Source organism: Zonotrichia albicollis, chromosome 2, assembly GCF_047830755.1.
Source record: "Zonotrichia albicollis isolate bZonAlb1 chromosome 2, bZonAlb1.hap1, whole genome shotgun sequence".
NCBI classification, from domain to species: Eukaryota; Metazoa; Chordata; class Aves; order Passeriformes; family Passerellidae; genus Zonotrichia; species Zonotrichia albicollis.
In genome coordinates this window covers 119,064,825-119,091,899 of record NC_133820.1, presented here as the reverse complement: position 1 = coordinate 119,091,899, position 27,075 = coordinate 119,064,825, and the positions used below count along the sequence as shown (strand labels likewise).

The 27,075-nt window shown below is 43.9% G+C and overlaps 2 protein-coding genes across 4 annotated transcripts; both read right to left on the bottom strand.

Moving 5' to 3' along the window:
* Window positions 1-2,052: 2,052 nt before the first annotated feature.
* On the bottom strand, window positions 2,053-4,085 carry LOC102073710 (ragulator complex protein LAMTOR1-like; the record flags this gene model as incomplete). The annotated part of the gene is made up of 3 exons (XM_005487187.4): window positions 2,053-2,145; window positions 2,825-2,951; window positions 4,015-4,085. Coding segments are annotated over 3 exons (291 nt in total), but the record flags the coding sequence as incomplete, so codon positions are not given.
* A 2,509-nt stretch (window positions 4,086-6,594) lies between these two features.
* C2H21orf91 (chromosome 2 C21orf91 homolog) lies at window positions 6,595-26,591 on the bottom strand. Of its 3 annotated transcripts, none has more exons than XM_026793561.2 (5): window positions 26,570-26,591; window positions 25,626-25,755; window positions 12,124-12,639; window positions 8,778-8,840; window positions 6,595-7,618 (listed from the first exon to the last, which is right to left on the bottom strand). In XM_026793561.2, exons 2-5 carry the CDS (start codon window positions 25,747-25,749, stop codon window positions 7,458-7,460), a joined length of 864 nt encoding a protein of 287 aa, XP_026649362.1. In that variant the 5' UTR covers window positions 25,750-25,755; window positions 26,570-26,591; the 3' UTR covers window positions 6,595-7,457. The 3 variants fall into 3 exon arrangements, with proteins under 3 accessions (XP_026649362.1, XP_026649361.1, XP_005487226.1); XM_026793560.2 differs by having other exon boundaries at window positions 26,495-26,588; XM_005487169.4 differs by lacking the exon at window positions 26,570-26,591 and adding an exon at window positions 26,153-26,381.
* Between the last annotated feature and the right edge of the window lie 484 nt (window positions 26,592-27,075).

Sequence of the window (27,075 nt, the reverse complement as noted above, 5' to 3'; positions counted from 1 at the left end):
GCGCGGGGCAGACGGGGAGAGCAGCCGCCGGCGCGAGCGCCCGGGTGCTGGCGAGCCCGGCGCGGCACCCGCGGCCCAGGGGGCTGTCGAGGGGCCGGGCCTGGAGCCGTACGCCGGGAGCTGGGGTTAATCTGCCATGAGCGCGGCAAGCCGGGAAGGGCCGGGGAGACAGCGGCCACGCACAAAAGAAAGTTGTTGAGCCTTTCTGCAGCGCAGCTGGCAGTTAGCCGTTCCCCTTTCCGGCCCTGAGCCACTCCACGTTACCGCGGCGGGGCCGCGCTCGTTAAAGGCGCACAGAAACCTCCGGCACCTGGCCACGGGGAGGGCAATCGTCCGAGCCTGGACGCGCTCGCTGCCGTCACCCTACCCGAGTCACTCCGAGTGACAGAGTGCCAGTGGGGCCGGCACAGACCCGCTCTCGGCCCCAGCGCAGCTCTGGGAAGCCGGGGCTCGGCAGAGAATGGCCCCCAATGCTCCGTCTCCTTCTAAACCTGACTGGAGTCGCATGCAGCTGATCCCTGAAAATCTGCCCTTGATACGCACACACCCCGCGGCCACAGATTGACCGGGAACCGGACCCTACGGCTCACCGGCTAGAGCAGGGAGGAGTCGGGCGAGGAAGGGACGCTCACCCCTCGCTGCTGCTCCGGAGACCCTCGGAAGGCATCTCCGCAGCGCCCGGGCTGCCTCAGGAGACTCAGGGCCGCAGGATGGGCTAGCCCGAGCACAGCACAGGAAGGGCACAAGGAGAAGGTTCTTTCGAACCCGCGAGGAACGCGACCGCCGAGCGACGCTGGCGAAGCCTCCCGAGAAAAGAAGAACCACACGCCCGCCGTAAGGAAAGAGGACCCGCCGAGGGAACCACCGCGCGTCAGCTTTACCCGTATCGTGGCTGGGGAATCGTGTCCGTCTTCATCTCCTGCATCGCTGCCGAGGCTCCAGCTCTAGTCGGGTCCCGCTCCCGGGCCGCTGTTATTCGAAGGATCGCGCCGGCCCGGCCCCCCTGCGGCCCATTGGGCATCGCCGACCCGGGGGCGGCCCGGGGGCGGGCCGGGGCCGGGGCCGGCACACACGGCGGACTGCAGGGGGCACGCTCCGCCCGTCACCGGGACGCACTGAGCATCCCGTTCCCACAGCACCGAGAGATAAACTGTGTGTCTCAAACATACACAATTCTGGCTGTTTAGTCTAGCCAGGGCTGCTGGTAATAAACAACTGCAGGGCGGCACTGGAAAAACATCCTTGTTGTAGTTCCTGCGCTGTAGGATGCGAGTGTACAATGAGATTAAGACCAAGTGTGTAATTTACTAATAAAACTTTCTGATTATTTGCAAAGTCTCTGACTTTGTACATTCCTTTCGACCATGAGCATTTGTGAATCTTAGGTGCTTCCTTCCCCTTAGCTGGCTTATCATACCTTTTCTGTCCCCTTGTCCTCTTGACCCTATGGAACATGATCGAAGAGGTGACAAGGGACAGACAGATGTGTGTACTCCCCCCACCAGGGCATGGCTTCCCCATCACATCCATGCTGTGTCCGACAGAGAACAGTAGAGACAGGCACTGCACGAACGTGGCTTTGTCTACTGTGGCAAAAAATGATAGTAATTTAAAAAAAAACAACCAACCAAACAAACAAAAAACAAACAACCGAAATAAAGGTCTAAACGTGTAAAAAGGAGAAGGGATGGTGTTAGAGCCACCAGGCACCACTCGGGGCATCACATCTGCCTGGCTCCAGCCATGGTGACCATCCTGGTGACCTGGCACATGGTGCTGACCCACACCAGGCCTCCTTGCACCGGCTGTTCCCTTTGTGCTTGTCCCTGTGCCAGGCAGCATCCAGCTGACACAGCCTCTTCCCCACGAGGAGGATAAAGCCTCCAGCAAAGCAGCGCCAATGATGGGAGCCTTGGCACTTAGTAGGAAGCAGGGTATCTGTCCAAGTTCTGTGGCAGCAGCACAGGGAGGGAAAGGATATAAAGAGAAAAAATAATGGGGAAAAAAGCAAAAGCAACCCAAAGCACTGAAGCAGCAATGATGGGAGCAAGTTCAGGGAATGCCAAACTGTACAACCAGTTCCTCTTTGATGTTAACACGGATCTGTGAGAGAGCACTGAAGGCATAGGCAGCTATCCAGGACACCTGCAGACACATGGCTGTGTCACTGGTGGCTACTGAAACCCCCAGTTATCCCAAAGAAACTGCTGCAGGAGGTTAGCCTTGAGCCCTAAGCCTGTCCTGGGCTTTGCCCCTGCTGCTAACAAGGCCTTAAACCTGACCTAGGCTTTGCCCTCAGCTCTAACAAGTCATGTGTGCTATTCACACGACCTCTGAACAGAGAGAAGCAGTGAGAGAAGCAGAGAAAAGAATGATCAAAATAATTCTTGTCTCATTTGCTGCCTCTGTGTTTTTGAACATGTGGAATGTGTTGGAAGGCTATTTACCTGAAGGAATTGCTTGATTGGATTCTGGTGATGGTTTTTTGATTCATTGATCAATTGGATCCACGTGTGGGTGTTGGGACTGCCAGCAGACAGGCATGAATTTTCAGTAGTTAGTGAGAAGTATGATGTAGTATAGTATGTATCTCTTTAATATAGTTACAGTATGATATGGTATAATAAAGTAATTAATTAGCCTTCTGGTATCCTGGAGTTCTGCGCATCATTCTTCCCTCTTTCCTGTGTTGGGGGATCCTCATAAATCCAACAGTCATGCCAGGGCTCTGGGCAAGCTAGGAAAGCATTACTGCTCCTCCAGGACGAGGATGTGTCCCTGGGGAGCATCCCAAGGGCTCAGGGCTCAGCCCAGCCCTGCTCACCTGCTGCAGGTCTGCAAAGGGGACAGGGTCGCTGGCGAGCACTTGGTGCGGCTGGTTAGTCAGGGATGGCAGCAGTGGGAGCTTCTTCCAGTGCGTCAGGTTGTTGCTGAGCATGGCCAGGCGTGTGCTGTGAGGGGAGAGCAGCCAACATCAGTGCCATGCCAAGACATGGGCACATCCAGAAGAGGGGTGCTGCACCCCCAGGGGGAGAAAGGGAGAGCAGTGGTGCTGCACTCCCAGCATCCCGCCCTCTTCACTCCCTGCAGCAGGAGGGTGAGGGAGCTTCCAGCTCTCCCACACAGACACCTGTCAGGCAGAAGTCACATCCAGGCCCCCAGCATCTGCCCCAAGGGCTGGGTGAACACAGGAGCCCTTTGTCCTGGGCTATGCTGCCTGCACTGCCATCAGCCTTCCTGTTGGGGCCTTTCTGGGTCGCTGTGACCCCGAGATTCTTCAAAGTCTCTTTTCCCAGCCCGGGCGCTTGAAGAATGGATCGGAGTTCTTCAGTTCTCAGTCTCAAGGTTGTTTATTGCATCTTATCTATAAAAAAATTTCTCCTACCCTGCTGAGGTCTGTCCAGCAGGACAGTTCCAGGCACTCTGCCTGTCCCTGGGTGGTGTTATCTTTTTATACTAAAAACTACATGTACAATCTTTACAATTACTTTCCAATGCCTATCACCTATGTTGGACTGTGAGCTTCTACTCTAAACCAATCTAAAAGTGCCAACATCACAGCAGAAGATGGAGGCCAAGAAGGAGAAGGAGAAAGGCTGGACACACCTTGTTCCCTCCATCTTGTGTCCTGAACCCCCATACCAAAACCCCTAAAATCTCCTTCTCCACCCCATGATAACCTCACTAATATTCTACTTAAACACTTGTGGCTTGCTGATCTTCATATAAGGTTAGTAACTCGCTCCAGAGGTCATAATCAAAACCACAGGTATTTTGGGCTCTGTGCCAGGGTCTCTGAGCCCCCTGGCAGAGGTCTTGGCCATCCTGGACAGCCAGAGGGATGTCCTGGGTTCCCACACCTTCCCTGCGCAGGCTGCACCCTGCTCTCTGAGATGAGGCAGCCCTTCTCCATGCCGAGTTCAGTGCTCCAGGCCAAAACCCCTGGGACCTGCCCAGGGACACACACAGCAGTGAAGGACTGCAGGCACCCCGGGGGAGAAGTGCAACTCTCACCTGTACTGCCTGGCTCTGTCCAGGTACTCATGCTGCTCCATGCCCTGGGAATCTGCTGCTGAGATGTCAGGGGATAGAATATAAGAAAATAAAGATAGTGTAGAAAGTCACCTTACCCCTAAGGAGCTGCAGCTGGGCCAATTATCAAAGATTAGGAACAGGCCTGACTTTAACAGGCCACAGCTGTGAGCAATGAGAAGCAGAGTGCTATAAAAGAGTGGGGTGGCTGGGTGAGAAGGGAACTGGAGTCAGTGGCTGCTTTGTGAAGAGGAGAGAGTCAGTGCTCTGAGGTGATGCCCATGAGAAACATCAAGGTGTGAAATTTTGTGGTAGGAGACAACAGTATGGAACCCTTGCAATAAGATGACAACACTGACACATTGATGATGTTGCTGCAGAGACACAAGATAGTGGCTCCCACTGGAGGCTCATTGCTCCCTGAGTTCCCTCCCATCTCAGAGCATCCTCTACCCAGGCAAAGTCCAGCACACCAAAACAAATCTCTGAAGGCCAAACTCGCCCAGTGAATGCTGCCAGCTGGCCACAAGTGTGGCAGGCTGGGCTGGCTGCTTGCCAGGAAGGAAATGCCAGGGGCTGTTTGCCCACAGTTGCCCTGGGGCAGAGGGAGACAGGCAGAGGCTGCAGGAAGCTGGGGGCTGGTCTGGGCTCTGGGGAGCTTGGCATGCAGCCACCTGGAGATAAAACAAACCACTGGGAGGACAATGCCCTTGGCAGATATCCTGAGAGCCCCTGTACCAGGCCCTGGGCTCACAGAGGAGCTGGGCCCTTATCCAGGGCCCTGCTGAGCCCCATTGTGTGCACCCCAGAGCAGAGCAGAGCAGTGCTCAGAGCTGCTGTGGCCCTGCATGCTGGACACACACAGTGGCCACTAGCTCTGCAGCGCCAGGCAGGGGAGCAGAGGGGCCTATGAGGATCCCAAAGCCCTCCCAGCCAGGCTGGACACAGCCCTGTCCCCACACTGCCCCGTGCATTTGAGGAAAAGCCTCCTCAGAAGGGGATGCAGTGCTGCTGCCCCTCCTGCCACCCTGTCCACATCCCCATGGACTCACTTTCGCACCCAAACCCTGGCCTCAGGTTGTGCCAGGGAGGTTTGGGATGGCCCCAGCTCCCTCAGCCTTTTCTTGTAACAGAGATGCTCTATCCCTTCATCATCTCTGCAACCTCTGCTGGAGCTGCTCCAGGAGCTCCCTGTCTCTCTTGTCAGGACAAGCTCAGAACTGGACACAGCACTCCAGATGTGCCTCACCAGGGCTGAGCAGAGGGGCAGGATTTCTCCCTAACTGTCGAAGTGAGGGAGCGACCACCTTTGTTGATTTCGCATCTGACTCCACTTTATTCATCAATCAGGCACTTTTTATAACAGTGTTAATTCACTTCATGCATATTGCAAAACCTGAGCTCCTGACAGGCTGTAGAGAAAACTTCAGCTCCTCCTTTTGTTTACAATACCTGAAGTTAGTTTACTGAAACCGAGATCAGTGTTCCCACCATAATATCAAAAGTTCTCAAAACCTTCATATCTATTCCCAGCCTGGCTGTCTGTTCCCAGTAGCAGCCAAGGACAGAACGGTCTGAGAATCTTGTTGTTTATCTAAAAGGTGGCTGAGAACCTAATTATTTACAGGATCAAGCCTGGGAAAGGCTGCTTTTTCCCTTAGCTGAATACCATAATGGCCTCTTTCTTTAAGCCATGTCTGAACCAGGCTCTCCACACCTAACCTGCTGGCAGTACTGTTCCTAATTATCCGAGGATCCCCACTGGCCTCCTTGGCCACAAGGAACCTCAGGGATAGTTTTTTCTCCACCAGGACCCTCAGGTTCTTCCCAGAGAGGCTTCTCTTACCTGACCCTTACCTTGGTACCGAATCAACAAGGTTTACCAACACACTTGTATGTAGAGATTAATCCATCTTCTGTCAACTAGAATCAGGGATTTGCTACTGCCCACTTACACAAGCAATGATGCTGCTGATTTTTTCCCCTCCTGAACCATACAATACTCAGATAAGTTCAAGCCCCTACTCCTGCATTTGTAGAGGGGCTTTGGAACAGCTGGAGGATATGGAAGAAAACAATAAAAAATAATAAAAACACAAATAAAACCAACCTGTCCTATGACACCCAGTTATCACTACACATAGGCCAATCAATAAACATGCTCTGAACTTTGGCTTATTTCTCAGCTTGAGTTTAAAATCAAACCTAAACCTTTCTTCACACTAGGTATGCCTTCAGCTCAGCTATAGAAGTTACTCCATTTTCACTTCAAGAGCTAAAACCACATAAGACTTTTAACTTTTTTGTGTGTGTGTCTGTATCTTCCACTCATCCCATCCTCCCCCAGATTTTTTCAGTGCAATTCAGCAACTTTCAGCTACACAAATGCAGCCCTGCAGTATTTTTGGCAGAGACTAAGATTTCCAGTCACGGTAGACTGACATAAGTTTAAAAAATACAAAAGGCTGTTCTGATTTATTATGTATCATTACTAGTTGCATTTCAGAATTAAAACACTTTATCAGTCTGATCCAACTTCATAAATAAATCATAACAAGGCAGTGTAGTATTACAAATTTATTGAGTTTTGTCAAAGTAATTTTTCAGCATTGAAAATTTCACACATATAAAACAACTTCTATGCATTAAAACCAAAGTATGGATTCTTTTTTTAATTTAAAGCAAATGCTGTGCTTTTTTAAACATCTCATGAACCAAATTCTTCAGTTATAAAGCTGATAAAAATAATTGATACACCACTAGAGTTTTTTCTTCAACATGTGAAATTCATCTCTTTGGGAAACAATACTTTTTAAAATTGTATCATGAAAGATACAGACCTGAAAAAGGATAAACAATCATACACAAGGCATAAACGTTACACAGAGTAACTCAGACATTTTATAAAGAGATCTGGAAAAGTACCTAAAATAGTGATATTTATTTAGTATAAAATTTCAATAATAAAATATTGCTCATAATAAATAAGAAAACATGAGTTTCATTAATACTGTTCTCCCCTTAAAGCTCTCTTGGATGTAACAGGATCAGACCTGATCAAAAGTCAAATTTGTATTTTGTCCTCTGTATGAAGGAGGCAGGTTTACAGGCTTCAGGTCATTCTTTGCTAGAAACAATTCTATTATAAACAAAACACAGAATTCATTTCAAGGCTCATGCGTAGTTATGGGAAAAAATAATAATCCCCAAATGTGAATAAACCTTATTACAGCAGATTTTAATACCCAAAATATTTGCCCTTTTTGTTAAACCCAAAGTGGAATAAGACTTCCCATGGATTATGAATACAAAGAGAGAGCTGCCCAAGTTTTCTCAAAAGCTTCTAAATACGGGTGCAGCTGTACTTAAAGGTTATCAATGCTGTTAGGGACAGTTTGCTCTAGGGGTGTTGGAGTTGTTTGCCTTTATATGGGGACGTTGGATTTGGTGCCTGCTCTCCCCATCTGCAGGCAGGGCAGCTTGGAGCAGTTCTTGAGCAGCTGCTCGATGGCAATGTGGCGCACATTGAGCTCCGAGGCCAGCGAGTCCTTCTCCTGCACCTGCTGGGCCAGCTCCTCAAACACATCTGCAACAACAGCACAGGGTCAATGCACTTAGGAGGCAGTGACAACACTGAGGAAGAGGCACAGATATTTACTTAAGTGGGATCATGCACAGGAGCTCTGCTTTTCCTAGTTCCAGCACAGCTTTGTATACACGGCAAACTGAACAGCATCACTTTGTTTCTAGTTATAGACAACCTGAGCCAAGGTGGATTGTCGCAGACATCTTTTATGAAAAATCCTTTCCTTTGGATTTTTCCTCCTGGGAAGCTGGGAGGCCTCAGGAACAAAATGTAAACAATGGTTATCTGCTGCTGTGGAATGCAACAGGTGCATCTGGGATTGGCCCATGTTGGATGTTTATAATTAATGGCCAATCACAGCCCAGCTGGCTCAGACAAAGAGCCCGAGCCACAAACCTTTGTTATCATTCCTGCTTATTTTATTCTTAGCTAGCCTTCTAAAGAAATCCTTTCTTCTATTCTTTTAGTATAGTTTTAATGTAATATATATCATAAAATAATAAATCAAGCCTTCTGAAACATGGGGTCAGATCCTCGTCTCTTCCCTCATTGAAAAACCCCTGTGAACACTGTCACAGAGCTGAGGGGGCTCAGCCTGGGGTAAAGGAGGCTCAAGGGGGGACATTATCACTCTATACAACTGCCTGACCAGGATGCAGCCTGGTGGGATGGGGCTCTTTTCCCAGGTAACAAGTGACAGGATGAGAGGAAATGGTTTAGTTTGCACCAGGCAAAGTTAGATTGGATATCAGGAAACATTTCTTCATGCACTGAAACAGGCTGCCCAGGCAAGTGGTGGAGTCACCATCCCTGGAGGGATTTAACAGACATGGAGATGTGGCATTTAGGAACCACTTGGTTCTGGGGGGGACTTAGCAGTGCTAGGTTAATGGTTGCACTTGATGATCTTAAGGGTCATTTTCAACCTTAACAATTCTATGGTTCTAGTCAAATTCTTAAAGAGAATACTGTGCCAATTTGCAGCACCAAAGCAGATTACATAATGAAATCTCTCTATATCACACATTCCCATGCAAAACAAGAGTCATCCATTAAAAACATAACTCACAGAAATCAAAATTTCTTTTCTAAAACCAGACTTTTTTTTTTATGACAAAGCACCACAAACCCAAAACAAAGAGTATTGAAAAATTCTCACCCTGGATTTGCTTGAGCAGTTTCTCATTAAGTTGCTTTAACTCTCCTAGAGTCATTGTAGTCACTGCAACAATAAAATCTTTTATTACTACTACCAAAGTCACACAAGCATCCCTAAGCAGACTCCTATTTTCTCAAGATTTCTCCTATTTGCATCCTAATAATCAACAGATACATGGCAGTAAATCGGGCACAACAGGACTTATCAGTGATTTGGGGAAAATTTGAGAATTTTCTTTTTAATGTTGACACAGACAAGGATTTACTTACTCCATTAGAAAACCCCCTCTTCAATGTTAAAAAGGTGGAAAATCAAGCCCTGAAAAGAGTAGCATCCAGAGTCAGAACTGCTTGGCACATTTAAATATTATACTTGGCACATTTAAATACTATACCCTGCTCCTCTGACTGTAAAACACGATTTCCCCAGTGTAACCCATGAAAGCACATCTGTTAAACTGTGGACAACGAAAAGGGGACAATTCTGAGCCAAGTCCTGCTATGTTTCCCAGCCTGCAAGAAGCAGCTTCCTGACAGAATTTTCAGCATGTGGCTCCCTGTTTCGGTCATCAAGGTCTGTGCTTTATGCATACAGGAATAACTTGCACAGTTTCCACTGAGTATCTCAGTGACAAATGATGAAGGACAATCCTGCCTTGATATGAAGACCAGCATATAAAAATAGGTTTCCTTCTGTGCTCCTGGTGAGAACTATAAGATCCTCTGTGTCATTCAAAAGCCCTTTTGTATCTCAGGTTGTGTGCACTGATCACCCTCACAGAAAACACACATTAAGCCTCAGAGGAGGGAACTGTGGAAGTGTTCTTCAGTGCCCTTGATCAGCAGCAGGGAATCACTGGTCTGCTTCCTAGGGTTCCCTCAACCCTGCAGTGGGCACACATGGTGCCATGGCTGCTGCTGAGATGCCCTTGTCACCACGGTAAAAAGTGACAATCTGAACACCACAGGGGGTACTGGCCACTGGCACAAGCTTTAAGACCTTGCAATTCTAAAATACTGCTTTTAAACTTTAGCAAAGCTCTTTCAGCTACAGCTTAGCAAAGCTCTTATTGCATACCTGAGAGAAAAAATGATGCTGTAGCTTTTTTCCAGAGATTTCTCTGTGCAAAAGGTTTCAACATGGCAAATTTAAAGTCCTGAATTCTGAAAAAGATGGGTTTTAGCTACCCACTGGATTATTTGATTATCCTAAGCCTTCCCTTTCAAACTTTCTCAGAGCTGGCAGTTGTGGGATGTTAAACTGCTGACAGCACTGCCAAGCCAGAGAAGCTGGCAATAGCTAAGACTTGGTACTTGAGACATAATCCCAGCTAAGAATAAAACCGATTCACCTTTCTCCTCCATCCGTCAGGTAAAATGGTGCTCCTGCCTACCTTTAGCTACCAATAAACCTGAAAAGTCCCTTCTCACACTTTACCACTCTTCAAGCACCAAAAAAACCCTGACTAAATTTAATATAGCAATTAACAGCTAAAAATGTCAAGATTGCCCCCCCTTTTATACCCAGTGATAGGATGCTAATTCCCCATTCTTCAGTATTTTCACTAACATTTTGTCATCTGGCAGACAGACTGGTTCACATGTTTCATGTGAGTGTTTTGGGACAGGACTGTTTCATGGCACATAATTCTGATACAGAAGGGAAAGGGAGAAGGAACAGAGTACTGAATTTAAATGGTAAAATATAATTCTATCCACAGCTGAGGCAAACTCTGAAAAAATACTGGCCAAGCTATTTACATTTCCATTAATACTGTTTTTCAGTAGATAGTTATGTTGTTAAGACTGAAAGTATTGCAGTAAGAAAGTACCTAATTCTGGCAGTCCAAGTTTATACCTAACATACAAAATTAATCACAGAGCCTGCAAATGAATGTCTTTCAAAGGTAAATACTGCAAAATACAAGCAAAAATGCCTCAAAGCTGCATTTTGTAGTCAGAAGAAAAAACCTGCTATTGTGCTCAATGCAGATTTAGATTCCCATCCTGAAATCAAAGACTGGAGATAAATTCCAAGTCACTAACTTCAGTTAGACAACCCCATAAACCAGGTCAAGCTTCCATAATTCCCCTGTTATATGCTGTCCTGATTTATGTAATCCCAATTTATGACTCCAGTGGACAGGTGGTCAAACAGCCCAGTGTATCTGTTTTGATTTATGGCTTTAAGGCTACTAATTCACTACAAATGCAATATGACACATCATGCAGCAGTTAAGTAAAATCCTTTCATAAAGAATGAGAGATGACTCAGCTTTGCAAGGATAGAGTTGTCAGTTTGTCAAAAAAGAAAAGGGAGGCTAAAGAAGCCAATTCCAACTTTTTACAGTACCTCTTTCTCTGACTCTTCTGACATTCTGATTCCATTATTAGCTTGTTTTTCATCACCTGTTTTTCCCTGGAATATTTTATCAGTGCTTTTGTTTTCTTTCTCAGGTCTTTTGAAATTCAGAAACCCTCTCCAATCACTTTCCTCATCTACAAATCTAAGAGTGCACATACACCAGTTCAGGACCAAGTACTGCCTAAAAAGCAGGATGGTAACAGCACATACCTCCAGGAATCTATTCCTAACACATTTCATGCACCCTGATTTCAGAGACACTAAAATATCCCAGCTTTCTCTAAAGATTTTTTCTAGTGATGTTCTTAACTAATTTTCTGTTATTTTCACCATCACCACAGTCATCAAAACATAGTTCAGGTCTTCTGCTACAGCCTTTAAGAGGACACGGTGGCAGCAGGGCCTTCTCAATTTCTTAAGCTCAAAAAATACAAGAAATAAACAATCCAGTAAAATGCACTGGAAAGTCTGCTACTATTATTTACCAAGTTTGTTCTGCTACATGACCTCTAATTTCCCCTGCTGTTTAGGGCAGGTCTCTGTGAAATGGAATTCAGGGCAGCGTGCAAGTTCAGTAAGAGAGAGATTTACAGGAGCTGAGGAACCTCCACCTCCACAGACAGGGCTGTGCAACTCCCAGGAATGACGTATGGAAATTAAATGTTCTGCATACATTAGACATGTCCTGTATCACACTGGGCTACAGCTAAGAGCAAAATAAAATAATAAAATAAAATAAAAATAAAAATAAATAAAATAAAATAAAAATAAATAAAATAAAATAAAAATAAATAAAATAAAACCAAAAGCCACCAGCCAAACCACCCTATTTGCTCAGCCAGGTAGCTCTTTTTTTCCCCACAGATTTTACATGCTGGACTTCAGGCTGAGAATTAATGCTCTGTGGAGACATGAAGTGGTCAATAGGTATTGAAAGAAAGCCCTTGCTTGCTAGGCTGTGTGTAAATGGATGGATACTCACGTTCCTCCCTGCTGTGCTGAGGATGTCTCCTATGAACACTGGCAAGTGAATCCCCTTCAGCTTTTTCAGCTTTCTGGACCTGGCTGCGGTTGGGCCACAAAACGCTGCTGCAGCAGAAGGTAGCACCGAGTCTGAAATCAGTGGATTCTCTTGGTTCCAGCAGAGTCTGAGAGCAGCTTGAGATGCCTCCAGATTTCCCATCTATCCATTTTGCAGAGTATCTAGGTACTGGGGAGTCAAACTGTGGGAGTAACTTTCTATCAGTCTGATGTCTGAAGCTAAAAAGCTGGTGTTGGGATGGTTTTGAGCTTTCAGAATCAGAGTCTAAATCCTTGTTTTGTGCATATTGTATGATCCAGTTAATTTTTTTGCTCAAGATATTTTTTACTTCTGCATAAGGACTTTTAGAGAGCTTTGATCGTGGACAGTCCTGATTTGCTATTAAGTGGAATTTTTCAAAGCAGTCTCTGTGCCCCCTTAAAGATCTTGTATGTAGAAGGTCTGACTTTGGTACTCCTGTAAAGACACACAACAGAAAGAAGTTCACTTACTGATAATTTTTTAATATCTTAACACACAAGCAACCAAGAAAACAAAAACTTTAGTGATCAGTCTTATCACTGAAGCAAACAAGGGTACCTCACAGTCCAAAATTTGTGAAATTTCCCTCAGGCTTAGTCCTTGTCACACAAAGTGCTTTGCACACCACAATCTCTGGAGCAGGACTTCAGCGTGTGCCTCTTGCACAGTGACAGAGATGAAGCAAACTGACAACTCCACACATGCTGCATCCCCCCTACACACAAATGTATAAGCTGCAGAGGTAAAATAAACCCAACTGTGCTCCAGCAAGTTCTACAGAACGATCCTGAAGAGCAGTCTGACAGCACTCATACAAAGCTCCCATCTTTATGCATAATGTTATGAGCCATCTGCTCAAATACTGCAGGGTGCAGGCTTGTCTCATTCAAGTGGTCAAACATAAGTCAGATTTCAGTCATAGTTTATTATTTTGCACTGGTACAGGCCTGCAGCCTAGCTAGGGAAGCAAGCTCCAATACTGTCAATGTGACGGCGGTCACAGGGGTCTTAGGATGACGTAGAATTTGACTCCATATTTCAGAAGGCTTGATTTATTATTTTAAGATATATATTACATTAAAACTACACTAAAAGAATAGAAGGAAAAGTTTCATCTCAGAAGGCTAGCTAAGCTAAGAATAGAAAAGAAAAGAAAAGAATGATAACAAAGGCAGCTGCCTCAGACTCTCTGTCCGAGCCAGCTCTGATTGGCCATTAATTACAAACAAGCAGATGAGACCAATCACAGATCCACCTGTTGCATTCCATAGCAGCAGATAACCATTGTTTACATTTTGTTTCTGAAGCCTCTCAGCTTCTCAGGAAGAAAAAATGCCAAGAAAAGGATTTTCATAAAATGTCAGCAACAGCTAGCCAACATTAAACTGCCCTGAAATTCATTGGAGGTGTGCTGCTTTTGGCTGGGATAGAGTTAATTTTTACCTCAGTGTAACAGGGGGCTGTGTTTTGGATTTGCACTGCAGTGTTTTCATTACCACTGAGCAGGGCTTACACAGTCAAGGCCCTTTCTGCCTCTCTCACCACTCTGACAGAGGCTGGGGGCATGCAAGGAGCTGGGGAAGGACACAGGTGGAACAGCTGATCCCAACTGCCCCAAGGGATATCCCACACCAGATGGCATCATGCTCAGTGTATAAAGCTGGGAAACAAGGTGGAAGGGAGGAATGTTTGGAGTGATGGCGTTTGTCATCCCAAGTCACCGTTGTGCATGACAGAGCCCTGCTCTCCTGGGGATGGCTGAACACCTGCACAACCATGGGAAGCAGTGAATGAATTCTTTATTTTGCTTTGCTTGTACAGGCAGCTTTTGCTCTCCCTTTAAAACTGTCTTTGTCTCAGCCCACAAGCTGAAATTCTCTCCCCATCCCACTGGGGTTAAACCATGACATCACACAAGATGGATGTTTATTCTCCTCTCTGCTCATCCTCCCTCAAAGACTGTTCAAATAGCTACAGCAGGTAACTCAAACCTCTAAGTAACAGCTAGTGATTGACAGGTTAAAAAGGAACACAATCTGTGAGGATCTGCACTTGGTGAGTGAACACAGATGGTATGAGAAATGACTATTCCAGAAAGTTAATAGTGCCCCACTACAAAATTACTTTCTGCTACTTCAGTGGATATTTATTTTTCTTCACATACACAGCAGATTCAGAATCCAAGTCCAGAAAAATAAACAGTTTGTCATTTATCTCAGTACCCCATATATTACTTGGAAGGGTCTCAATACAATGAAAACCAATTCTGTCAAACAAGTTTGACACTGCAAATAACAATAACATACCTGTCAACCAGAGGTTGAAAGTGCTTAATTTAAAAATAGTATTTTGAAGTATTAAAACAACAAACAATGTAACTGGATCTCTGAATCGAGGCAACATGAACCAGCCTGAAGCAATCCTATATTTTAGCCATTAAAAGTGACTAAAATAAAAGAAAACCCATGAAATACAACAGGTAACAAAACCTGGTAACAGAGACATTTATAGACAGTCAGAACAAAGCTACATGTTACAAGTCTCAGTTCTAGTTGATTTATCCTCTTAAATTCTAGTGGTAAAGTGTAATATTCCCACCCATACAATTAACAAATGATACAATGTTTTCATTAAGTTACTGAATCCCACACTATTCTCAAAACTAATCTTAAAGGCTAAAATTTTTAACATGAAACTGAAAACAAACCCAAGCACTTCATTTTGATTATCTCACTTGCTGGTATCTGCTGTTTGAAGTTGGGGAGTTCAAACATCTAGAGTAGCCATCACAAATTGTTGATTTTCCATTCTTTGGGCAGCACTGAAATTTAAGTGCATTATTTTCTGGCTGAGTTCCTGAGAGTGCACACAATTTATGGGGCAAAAATATCTAAAAAAACTGGAAAATAAAAGAAAACAGCAGTGGAATTAATTTTGTTCTTAGGAGCAGAGGAAAAGGTAAAATCATGAAAACAGATGTTCCTTCTGTTCATGAGGTAACTGTTAGAAGAAACAAAACTCAGATACACTCTTTACTCCAGAGGTAAGAGTAAGGGGGCACTTTATTCCTCCTTTCAGTGGGCAGTCAAGATTCTCCACATCTCAAAATACTTTTCAACCTCTTTCAGCAAACAAATAACAACTTTTCTTAAACTCTGCATAATCTGCTGCCTACTTGCAATGCTATTTTACCTCTCTATCTTTACACAGACTTAAAAACCCCAACAAACATTTCTATTAAAAAAAAGAAAGACAAGTAGTTTGTTTTCATGGCTTATCAGCACCATTTAAATAGAGCAAGCCTGCTTAACTCAAGTAGCATGATGGAAATCTTAAGTCCTTAAGCCATCAAGGGAAAGCAAACAGTGTCAAGTGAAATTATAAGGCAAATATATTCACAACACTACAAACCCTAGAAAACTAGAGTGATTTGTTGAATGTTACTTGCTTTATCTAGGTGATTCTTCAAAATTCTACTTTGCTGCTGCTCATAGTGCTCTCTTTTAGTTCCAGAAAATAATCAATGGGCTGAAAAACATGCTTTGCTCAATTTTCCATACAATAATGCTCAGGAACCCACCTAAAAAACACACCTGCACACCAAATGACAGAATAGTGATGGTATCATTTATAAAAAGAAATTCCTTCGAGGCTGCTTCATTATTTCAATGACAATTAATGTTACTTGTCCAGTAGGAGAGGAGCATAAGACTGCACAAAATAGCCAGCACACAAATTGTTACACAAAGAAAGAACAAGTGCAGCATGACCTCATGAAGCCCCAAATGAATTATGTCCAAGTCTTAAGCTCAAGGTTATTCAAGTGTTTCCTTCTGATGAATTTATCTTTTAAGAGTTCTGAACATTGCTAACTTCCCCATTCTAAAGGCATGCTGCTCAAAGAGATCTGTTTTATCTGAACTCAGTAATGGAGTGCCTGAAATGAGCAATTATTACAGAATAAAAAAAAGTTACTTCAAGAGTTTAAGCTTTGCTATTTATATGCCATAATGTCCCTCTTTCTGAGCACAGGGCAAGTTATTGCAAAACATTTCCAGTATACAGAATTTACATCCTACCCCTTCTCTTATTCCACAAAACCCTCAAAGGGGTCCTATCTAAGGAATCTTGAATAAAGTAAGGAACTGAAAATGTGCAAATCCAAACCAGTTTTGCAGAGAACTGCTAACAGACCTGTTTCAGCTTTCACAGAACTGGTTTGGATTTTTACTGTGACAACAACACACAAAACTAAAACAATCATCCACATCTCTTTTGTTCTAAGGTGACAATTAGTCCTTTCCCATGCAGAGAACATCAGCCATATCCTTCTGGAAGAGCTGAGCAGGGACAGCAGCTGCAGTGCCAGCACAAGCTAACAACCACACACCAGAATCACAGCAAGTTAGGGGATGGTTCTCTGGAACAAATCCTTCTGTTGTGGGCAATACCATCAGCCTTACGAGGCAGAAAAGATGCCCATTTCTCTTTGGGAAGATTTCATGCTTCACTCAGACTACTTCACATTTTTCCCTTCATCATAACTGCAGAAAAAGCTACAATCTGGTGAGCTGGCATGGACCAAGTGATATGTAAAAATGATTCAGTTTTATTGCTTTATTCAAAGCAGATGAATAAAGCATGACAAGACTTCTGTACGAAACAAGAAGCAACACTGTAATTTCGATAAACAGCTATTGTGAGTTTCGGGGACTTTCACAGGGTTTCAGTTCTGTCTCCACATTTCTGTTTGCTAACATCAGCCTCAATCTTTCTTACTTTTTGTCTGGTTCTTCAAATCTGCAATCATGAAACCATCAACTTCCCCTCCCTTCTGCCCCATTTGCAGGTATGTCTTACTTTCCAAGAGCAGGATAGCAGACTATGTTCAAGTACACTCTAAGTTTCACGTTTACTTTTTCAGAGAAGGAAAAACCCCTCAAAATCCAACAAAAATACCCCATCCAACAACCACACAGAGAAGAAAAGTTTAATTTGCAGAGGAAAAAAAAATCCTACAAAATTCACTAATATCTAGAAGACCATATCTAACAAACTTAAGACAGCACAGATGCTCTTAGGAAACAAGCTCATGCCAGAGATCATTCCTCAAGTGCACATGATTCACAGGCTGATGCCAAACCCTCAGACAAATCATAAAACCACATAACTGCTTACAATCCATTGTTTGTTTCTGATTCTAGTAACTCATGTGTCCTAGATGAAATATGAACATATCACTTCACTCAACAATACCTTTGCATACTGACTTGAAGAACAGGACTTCCTCCACAAGTGCCTAATGCTTAGGGAAAAAAAAAAAAACTCAACCCAAACCCTGAGTTTCAATTTATAAGCCATGCAAGGCAGCCAGTCAACATGATTCCTAATCCACTCCTACAGAGTAATTTTGTAAATGCATGACTAGCAATCAGGCAGTTTAATACATATTTTTTTAACTTCTATTTATTCCTAACTGTAAAGAAGCTGAGGAGGGAGAATATTTACAAGATAACCAGGTGAGCAATCATATCTCAACAAATTCCACCCCATTTTAAGGCATTTGTACTTGAAAGTAAATGAGTTTTCATCATATTAAAGTTTTTTGCTTTCTGGCTCTTTTGAGGGTAAGAAACCTACAAAGACTATTTCTGCCTTTGCAACTGATTCACTGAGAACTGTGTATAACTCTTCTTCATTATAAAGACACAGAACTAAAAGTGAAATGTTTGCTTATATGAGCAAGTGAAATGTTTGTTTATACAAAGCTGGCTAGAAGAGTTGTCCTATTTAGAGATTATAATACTAATCAACAAGCCCAATTCAAAAGGAATGTTCTTGAATACCAAGATTATTCCACATCCCTTCACAAATGTTTCCATAGAAAAAAATACATCAGTGATCATTAGCCTGCTTATCTTCAACAGTGGGTTTTTTTCATTTGTTTGCTATTTTCTTTAAAAAAAGACAAAAACCAACCAAACTTCTTATTTGGTCTTTCAGATCCATCAGTTGGAAATAAGCTTACATTCCCTTCTTAGCATTTTCTAATGTACTGCTGTAAACTAATTTATTTTTTGCAATGGTGAATAGCAGCTGAAGTAGAACATCCTCCCTGAATCTAAGATGAACTAAAATTAACAGGAATATTTGTAGAGACATGAATAGTCGAGGATAAGTTTGTACTATGCCATTAGTTACTTAAAGCCTCCTTAAAGAATTTACAAATACTTGTGGGTAAGATTTATACCTGAGCATCTCTTCTGCCTCCAGTTTGAGCTGGCTGCGGAGACCTAACAGGTAACAGGTCATTCCTTCACAGGCAGTGAAGAAATGCTTCTCAGGCACAATTCACCTCACCTGAAACACTGAACTACAAAGAGATTTGTGACAGACACCTCTGCTCCTCTCCCTTCACCCTAGACTAAGCAAGAACCCTTGCCTGTGGCTGCTCACTTTCAGAGCGCTGGTCCTCACTGTGTGCTCCCAGATGTTCCAGCTGCTGCTCCCCTCAGCAGCACTCTGTAAACAGGGATGTTCAGCCAGCTCATGGAACAGCTCCCGGACATCTGTGAGCGTCCACTGGGAGCACAAGGCTCAGATGAGCCCCAGTGTGGTTTACCTTGTGTGCAGACACAAAGGCTTCACAAGACACTCAATGTTGATGCCTGTTTATTTTAAGCCACTGCTGCTTACCACAAGTGCTGAAAGAGGGGGCTTCCCAGAAAAGAAGATCCCAAGACCTGTTCAAAATGCATGAGACAAAAGCAGCCCATGATAACCTAAGACAACAAGTTATCCACATGTCTAAATTACAAAAACCTGATATTCTTCAGCTGTACAATTCTGCCAACACTGAAAAGCAGGATCATTAGAGATGTGCATCTCCAGTGCATCTGCTTGACAAGATGTAAAGCCAACTGCTATTTTTAAGGGTTTACATGAAATCTCATTTGAGAGTTAAATCTTATGATTTATTAGACTGGCTAGAAGGAAGATGCCAGTGCCATTCATTAACTTCTAAAACCAGACACTTTGCAAATACTAGATATTATCTTGTTCATAAATTAAAGTTCTCTCCTCGCTTTCATATGATAATGCCAGTACTTTCCATATATCAAGTGTGCACACAAATCACCTCCCACTTCATTCCTATCAGCTCATTTGTATTTTAGCACAGAGCAAAGATATCAACAGAACAGAAATCCAGCTGGCCCCTTAAATATATTTTCAAAAATCATGCTCCTTATAAACTACTTTACTAAGAATAATTTGCTCCTGTATTAAACAAAGCAATGACTGATGAAAATTTCACTACTGAAAATATTATATCACATATTTTGTAAGAAAAATCAGTTAAATAGACCTAGAAGACAGTGGAAGTCATAAGCTGGTATTTCTGCAGTCTGGATGATGCCAGGTAACATAAATACTCAATTATCTTGTTTGCATGGACAAACTTCCCAAATCTGCACATGAAGAATGCAAAAATGTTTTATTGAACCAGCTCCACATCTTGGCATTACTCAGTGGTACTTGTACAGCATTCAGAGTAAGAACAGCATCTCCAATCATGCTCAGACTTGAATGTGTAGTTAAGAGCTTTAGTGGAAACTGCAGCTAATTTCACATGTCCGTTCAACTTTGCAGAAATGAGTCATACCCCTGGCCTGCAAATGCTACCTTGACACAAGTTCTCATCTGTCTAGCTTAAAGAGCAACGATGGAAATTTTTATCTTTTATTGCCAGAATAATCTATTTTACTGTTTATTATTTCACTAACACGGTAAAAATAAGGATGTGTAATATTCTGGAACAGAATTAAATTAGTGATTTCCACTTTTTTCAACTATACCTTACAACACATTTTAGTTCAGTGAGATATTCTTCTGTAGGGTGTAAAAAGGAAAAAAAACCCTGAAATTTCAATGCTTACACATTTGCAACAACTAAATCCACCCCCTCTTTTTTCTTTTTTTTTTTTAATGAACACAGAATTAGAATATTATACAAGATTTTATAGACCTTAACAGGAAAAAAGCTGTGTAGCAAGACAGATTTATTTATAACATCCTTGTTTCAAACTGGAGACTCAGATGCACTAACCTGATGCTGAAATTGCCTCAAAGCTGAGTCTATCAGCACTTTAAAGGACCACGGAAACCTAACTACCTCAACATAAATCAGGGGAATGGATGCCCAGTACTTACACTGTCTCTTATATTACAGGACCTGGGATGGGAGCTGTCATTTGCTATTCAGCTGCTCAGCTCTAAACAGAAATGGAAGTGAGCCAGTTTGCTTGTCAGCCAGCATTCTCCAAGATATTATTGTTGCTAGCAGCACTGGACAAGCAAAAGAGTAACAAATCATCTCAAACAATCACATTTTCCACTTCTATTAACATTTGTCTCCATTACAACTCTTGAATGTGAGGAAATGCAGGTTTTTAAATAATTCTTCATTAAGAAATACCAACATAAACCCAATTAAAGACAGATACACTATGTAAAGTCATGTAAAGGTAAGTCATAATTGTGACAGACTTCTAAGTTTGATGTTCAATATCTTGAAGCTGGGATTTCCACAGGTGTCCAGAGGATCCCAGGACACAGCTGCCTTGTGCAATGCCTTCCCATGGGAAGAAAGCTGAACACCTCTAAGCAGCAGCACAGGCAGGAGCCTCTGGCTGCTGCTGTGTGAGGGGTGAGACACAGGGTCACACAGAGACACACACTGGCTTGGGCTGCAAGGAACCCCAAAGATCATCTCATTGCAACACCTTCCACTAGAGCAGGGTGCTCAAAGCTCCATCCCACCTGTCCTAAAAACATCTCTAGAGATGGAGCATCCACAGCTTGGAAATGGTACAACCAGAGTTTCAAAACACCATATTCAGGCAGAGGATTTGTTTTGTTGATGTATACATTTACAGTTTTTATACATACACATGTTGGGAATTTAGCTGACTAGAGACTGGAAAAGTACAAAGCCGTGGCTAATTCCAAGTCCTGCACCTGCAAGATAGCGTGTCCTTGGGCCTACCTGAGTATGATAAAGAAATGGACAGCGAGACCTGAGAAGTAGAAAATGTAGGCCCAAAGGAATGAGGAAGAGTTGATGGTATAGTTTAACCAATAGATTGCTTGGCTTACAGAATATTCATAAGCTTATTATTTGCTGTATAAGTGTTTGATGCTTTCTTCAATAAACTGGACCTGTGATGAACCATCTGGTGTCCTGGTCCCCTTCCTTCGACATACACAAGCATGTATTTTTCAGTTTTCATGCATTTCTCCCCACCCCTGGTATCACAGCAGATTTGTTAGTACTGTGTCTCTGCTAGCAGAGTTCAGTATTTTCTCATATGCTAATGAAATTAAAAAGAACTTTGTTTCCACTAACACACAACACGTGATTTCCTGGCTTATGCAAACCAGTCACAGATGAATTTAAAACATTTCCTGTTTCAATCCACTGATTACTACTGTGACACCCACTCAGAAAAGCAAACAATGCACCCTCTCTGATGCTCCCTTCATCTGCACAAGGCAAACAAAGCCCAACATTAAAGCCCAGCAGATCCTGCCCACCAGGACATTCTAAACCCCATGTACAACTTTAAAAACACTGCCCACAATCAGCTTCATTTTTCAAAATGTTTAGTATTTCACATGTAAGTGCTTTGCATATTTTAAACCTTAAGAAGCACATTAATATTCTGTTGTATCATCTACTGTGAACCTTCAGACACAAAAGCCAGTTTGGCAACAGTAGTATTTAGGTGTAGCTTAGTACACTCAGCTTCCCTGAGTGTGAATCCTCAAACTGAGTGAGCTGGATGAGCCAGTGCAACAGGAAAAAAACACTGCCCTTTGCAGAGACAACACTGCTCTCACCTCTTCTAGGCTGAACACCAGAACCACTAAACTCTACTGAGCATGTTGCTCTTTCCTTGTTCAAGAAAGACAGATGATATTTAACAGGGTTAAGTTTAAACCTGCATGTTGGCTTTAGCTACTCCAATGCCCACATTCTCTTTTCTTCTCCCCTTGCTATCACTGTTACAGTCAGCTTCAGAGAAACAGATCCTATAATCCATATTTATCCCTCCTGAATAAATTCTGGGACTGACACCACAGCTGATCTCCCAGTTACACTCAAACCAGCAGCTTCTGTGAATTAACAGAACTTAGAAGCATAATCACAGTTTATTTCACTAAAAGACTAAAAATCTATTATTATAAAAATAATGATGGAGACCTGATAGCTGATAAAAATGATAGGTTTTATGGCACAGCAACTGATTTCCTTAAATAGAAATTCAACAGTTATTTAATCAAGACAGAAGACAGATTAAGCTTTCTGTATAGCAGTATTCTCTATAAAGGACTATAAAAGAAACACAATTTTCCCCCCAGTTATGTAACACTACCAAGATACTGTCCAAACATAATAAAGGTTACAAATAAACACTCCAATGTCAGGAAAGTAAGGGCTGAGCCATGTCATAACATTAATCCAGACATGAATCATTATTAGAGATGGGGATGGTCTCCAATCCCCCATTTCTAATTCCTCCTCTTACTGACCCAAGACAATCAACAACAATCAGCCAATCTCAACCATCAAGACACAGGAAAACCTGTCCAGCTGCTGAATTCACAGATGCCAGGAGCTGCAGAGATTCACCACCACCAGATTAAACTGTAATTAAGTGCAGCTAAGCAAATTATATTTCTGTAGTATTTTGTTCACAGACACTTGAGAAAGTCTGTTTTGAGGGTTCAGCTGCATCAGTTCCCAGCACATGGACTTGCCATGTCCATGTTTAAGCAGTCACATGCTGCTGGCATGAGGGGAAACAGAACTGTCTTCAGCAGTTTTGTTAATATGATGCCTTGCTAAAAAAAGAAAAAAGCCTACTTCCAGAATTTCATACCTAGACTCAGATATTTAGGTCAGAAAAGACCTTCGAGATTACCGAGTCCAACTGCAAACCTAGGATTGCCAAGCCCACTGCCAGCCCTTGCACATCCATCTGTAATTCTCCTTTCTATCCTGACCCAGCTCCTGGTGCAGACTGCACGGTCAGGAAAGATGGAAGAGGTGCCACACATTCCAATTAAGTCAGACAGCACTTACCACATGGAAGCTAACAGGGTGCTGCAAACTGTGGGAGTACTCAAGCATCCTGCAAGATGCTGAGCTGTGACTAATAGCCTGCCTGCTCTCCACCAGCAGCTATTTCCTGCTTCTCCGAGGGAGCAGCTCCACACCAAAAATGAGCAAGCCTGAGTTAGCTGTTGCATGAGTATCTTTTTTAGAATTGCCTACTTCCCTTCCTGAAATACTTAATTTATGTATGGGTTTTAATTGCTGGCAGTTTTAAATATGATGCTGCATAAAAAGACAAACGACCAGCGACATCAACACTCGTTTGGAAGTGTGGGATAACACATCCACAGGAGTTGGTGCAACTTGCAGCTGATTCTGTTCAACAAGGTCTAATGCATCTAACTCCATTAAAACATAACCAGGAGGTCAGTATGAAAACATCCAGCATAACATTGTGCTTTAGTGAATTACAGTTCGTGCTGTACCCAGGGCTGCCAAAAGACTTACGAAAATCAGACTTTGTCACAAAAAAATACAGGAATGTAGAGATATGTCAAAAGTAGGAAAAGTGTGACCAGAGGTATGGTAAAGAGCTGACTCATGCAGTAGTTCAGCTAAAAAGCCTTATAATGACTCTATATAAAAAGTCACTGACACATCCTCTGCCACTTTCAAGCCTCTCCTCCCTATGAGCAGTAACAGAACATCTTTTCAAAGTGGCACACAAAAGAGAGACTATCAGAAATTGAGGCATTTTGATGCTAACATGATCAAAGATATGTGTACTTTTATTATGCAAAATAAAAGAATGGCCTATAACTTCAGGGAAGCTTTTATCACTATTCTATTCCATGCAGCCTCCTTTTAAAATTAACTGGAAATTTAGAAGATTATGTAAAGGTTTCCACAGATTAAGTCTTTCCTAGCACCAAGGCTATTTAGAGCAAAAAATCCCAAACCTATTCCACTTAAAACACATGATCACTTTGTAAAGTCACAGCCATAACAAGCAGCTTTGACAAATCCACAGCTTATCTCAAACAACAGAGCACAGAAACCATCCAGCAATTTTTTAATGTGTTCTATCACTTTCAACACTTTCAAAACAAAACTAGATTAGTAGTGTAATGGAAGCACTTAATTCTCAGTGTGCTGGTATGTTTTCAAATCCTACAGAGAGAAACATCCTCTCTCCATATTGAGAAGTCTAAACCTAACATTCCAAAGCAGTAAGAAAACTCAAAGAAACTGACTTAGGTTAGACAGCTGCTCTTGAGTTTCAACAAAAACTACAAGTACACAGGCATCTCTCTTCTCAACGAAAGCAAAAACATGTCAATTACTTCTGAAGTATCAGAGTAGTGTTCACATTGAAATGCACTGCCTCTACTAGCAACAAAAGTCTATAATCTGTTATCAAGAAATGAAAACAGAAATGATGGGACTGATCACATAACACTGTTGAGATCCTCATATTCAATTGCCTCACAGCAACATAAATTACTCTGGGTAGTCATATCTACATATAATTGGCATAGATCACTCTATGTAAGGGGAAGAAGTTACTTTGCTGCTCCAAAGACAAACAATTTGACTTAAAAAGGGACAAAAATAATCTACTGCTCATTCTTGCATGAAGAAAAGCAACAAGATGGGGAAATTCTTTACCAAAACAGGTTCAAAATTTTAAAAACACTGTTCTGGAGGCCAAAATGGTTCTACAAGATTAGTCTTTTAAAAGATGGCACAAATTCCTACTTTACAATCTGCTGACTTTAGGAAGCTTGGATAATGAACCCTGTTTTATCACATTACACATACTAACATTTTATGAAAACAAAAATAAATTTTGAAATTTATTTCATAATTTCAGAAAGGAAATATGAAAACAATAATTCGGTTCCCCAGAGCAGATCTAGTGAAAGCAAAGTGATCTGCTTCCAAAAACCCTGAATATCATGCTATAAAATTTGCAATTTAAGCTTGCTTTATACATAGACCCCTCAAATTATTGAGCAAATAAAGGCAGAACGTGATTCAGACCCCAAGTCCAACATCAGCAGTCTAATGCCAGGAGATGGAATAAAAACACCAGGGCATTCCAGAGGCTCTGGAAAGAGGGGGCTCACCTTCACATCTGGAGGAGCAGCACCCACCTTTAGAGCTAGAAAACGAACTGATTTCAAACTTTATCTGCAGACAGGCGTTTCCAAACGCGATGGAAGCTTTGGAGGAGCCGTCTGTGCGCTCAGCCCCGGCTGGGCCGGCCCAGCAGGGCTCCAGCTCCCAAGGAATCTCTCACCTTCGATGTTCAGCTCGAAACAGACGTGGCAGAAGGACAGCGTTTCCTTCTCGGTGCCCAGCTTGCAGACGCTGCAGATGTTGTCATCGTCCAGGTCGATGCTCACGAACTGCTCCTCGTTCATAGTGCCCTGCGGAGGGGTCAAGGCACGGCACGGTCACTGCGGAGCCACCCGGGCCGCGCCGCCGAGGGGAGGGCCCGCAGCGGGGCGGGAGCGTCCCGGCAAAGTTTTCCCTTCAGAGAAACGGAGGCCAGGCCGCACGGACCGAGATTCCCCCTTCCCTCGCCCGAAGGCTGCCCCGTCCCGTCCTGCTCCGCAGCAACTCCATCACCACCTCCATCAGCGCTGCCCCTTCCTTCCCTCCCTCCCTCCGCGCACCAGCGGCGCGGGCGCCCCTCCACCGTCCGTACCGCGATACCCCCGGCTCTGCCCTAACCCCTACCGCTAATCCTATCCCGGTCCCGTATCCCAGCCCCGGCACCCAATGCCAGCCCCGATCCCGAATCCCAGCCCCGTCCCCCCTCACCGCCGCCCGCCCCAGCCGCGCTCCGCTTTGTCCGCCCTCCTGCGCCGCCGCCGCCGCTCTCGGCGCCCGGCACCGCCCGCCGCTTCGGGCCGGCACCACCGCCCGGCGGTACGGGGGGACACCGGAGGGCTCGGACCGCGCCCCGCCGCACCCGGACGGCTGGAGTGGCCTCGGAGCTGGGCAGCGAAACGCGATGAGCCAAGAGCTCCGGTTCTCCCCGGGTCTCCGGGCGGGCAGGGCGGCGGAGAGAGGCCGCGCTCCCCCCGCAGCAGTTGGTCTGCGCCGCGCGGGCGGCGGGCGGGCGGGGCTCCTGTCGCGACTGGGCTGCCCGGCGTGACTCACCCGGAGCGCGCCCCCACCGTGACACTGATGCTGAGCCCGCTCCTGTCGCGACTGGGGCTGCCCGGCGTGACTCACCCGGAGCGCGCTTGCACCTCTGACATTGATGCTGAGCTCGTTCCTGTCGCGAGAGGCGCTGCTCGGCGTGACAGTGATGCTGAGCGCGCTCCTGTCGCGACTGGGGCTGCCCGGCATGACTCACCCGGAGCGCGCCTGCACCGGTGGCACTTGTGAAAAATGCCAATCACTTGTTTTTAAAATTTTAAAAGTTTAATAGTAATAAAATGGTTATAAAAATAGTAATACAATTAGAGTAATAAACAAATACTTTGGACAATTTGAATAAGGACAATATGAGACAATAGAGACAAAGAGTTACGGACGGTCCGGGTACCTCTTTCTGGGCAGCAGGAGCCCGAAAAAGGACACACGTTAATAGAGGATTAACCCTTAAAAGCAATAGCCTGTTGCATATCCATACAGCTCATACATGATGCATAAATTCCATTCAAACACAGGATTCTGTCTGGTCATTGTCAACTTCTTTGTCCGAATCCTAACAGCACCTTCGAGGTGGGAAGAAG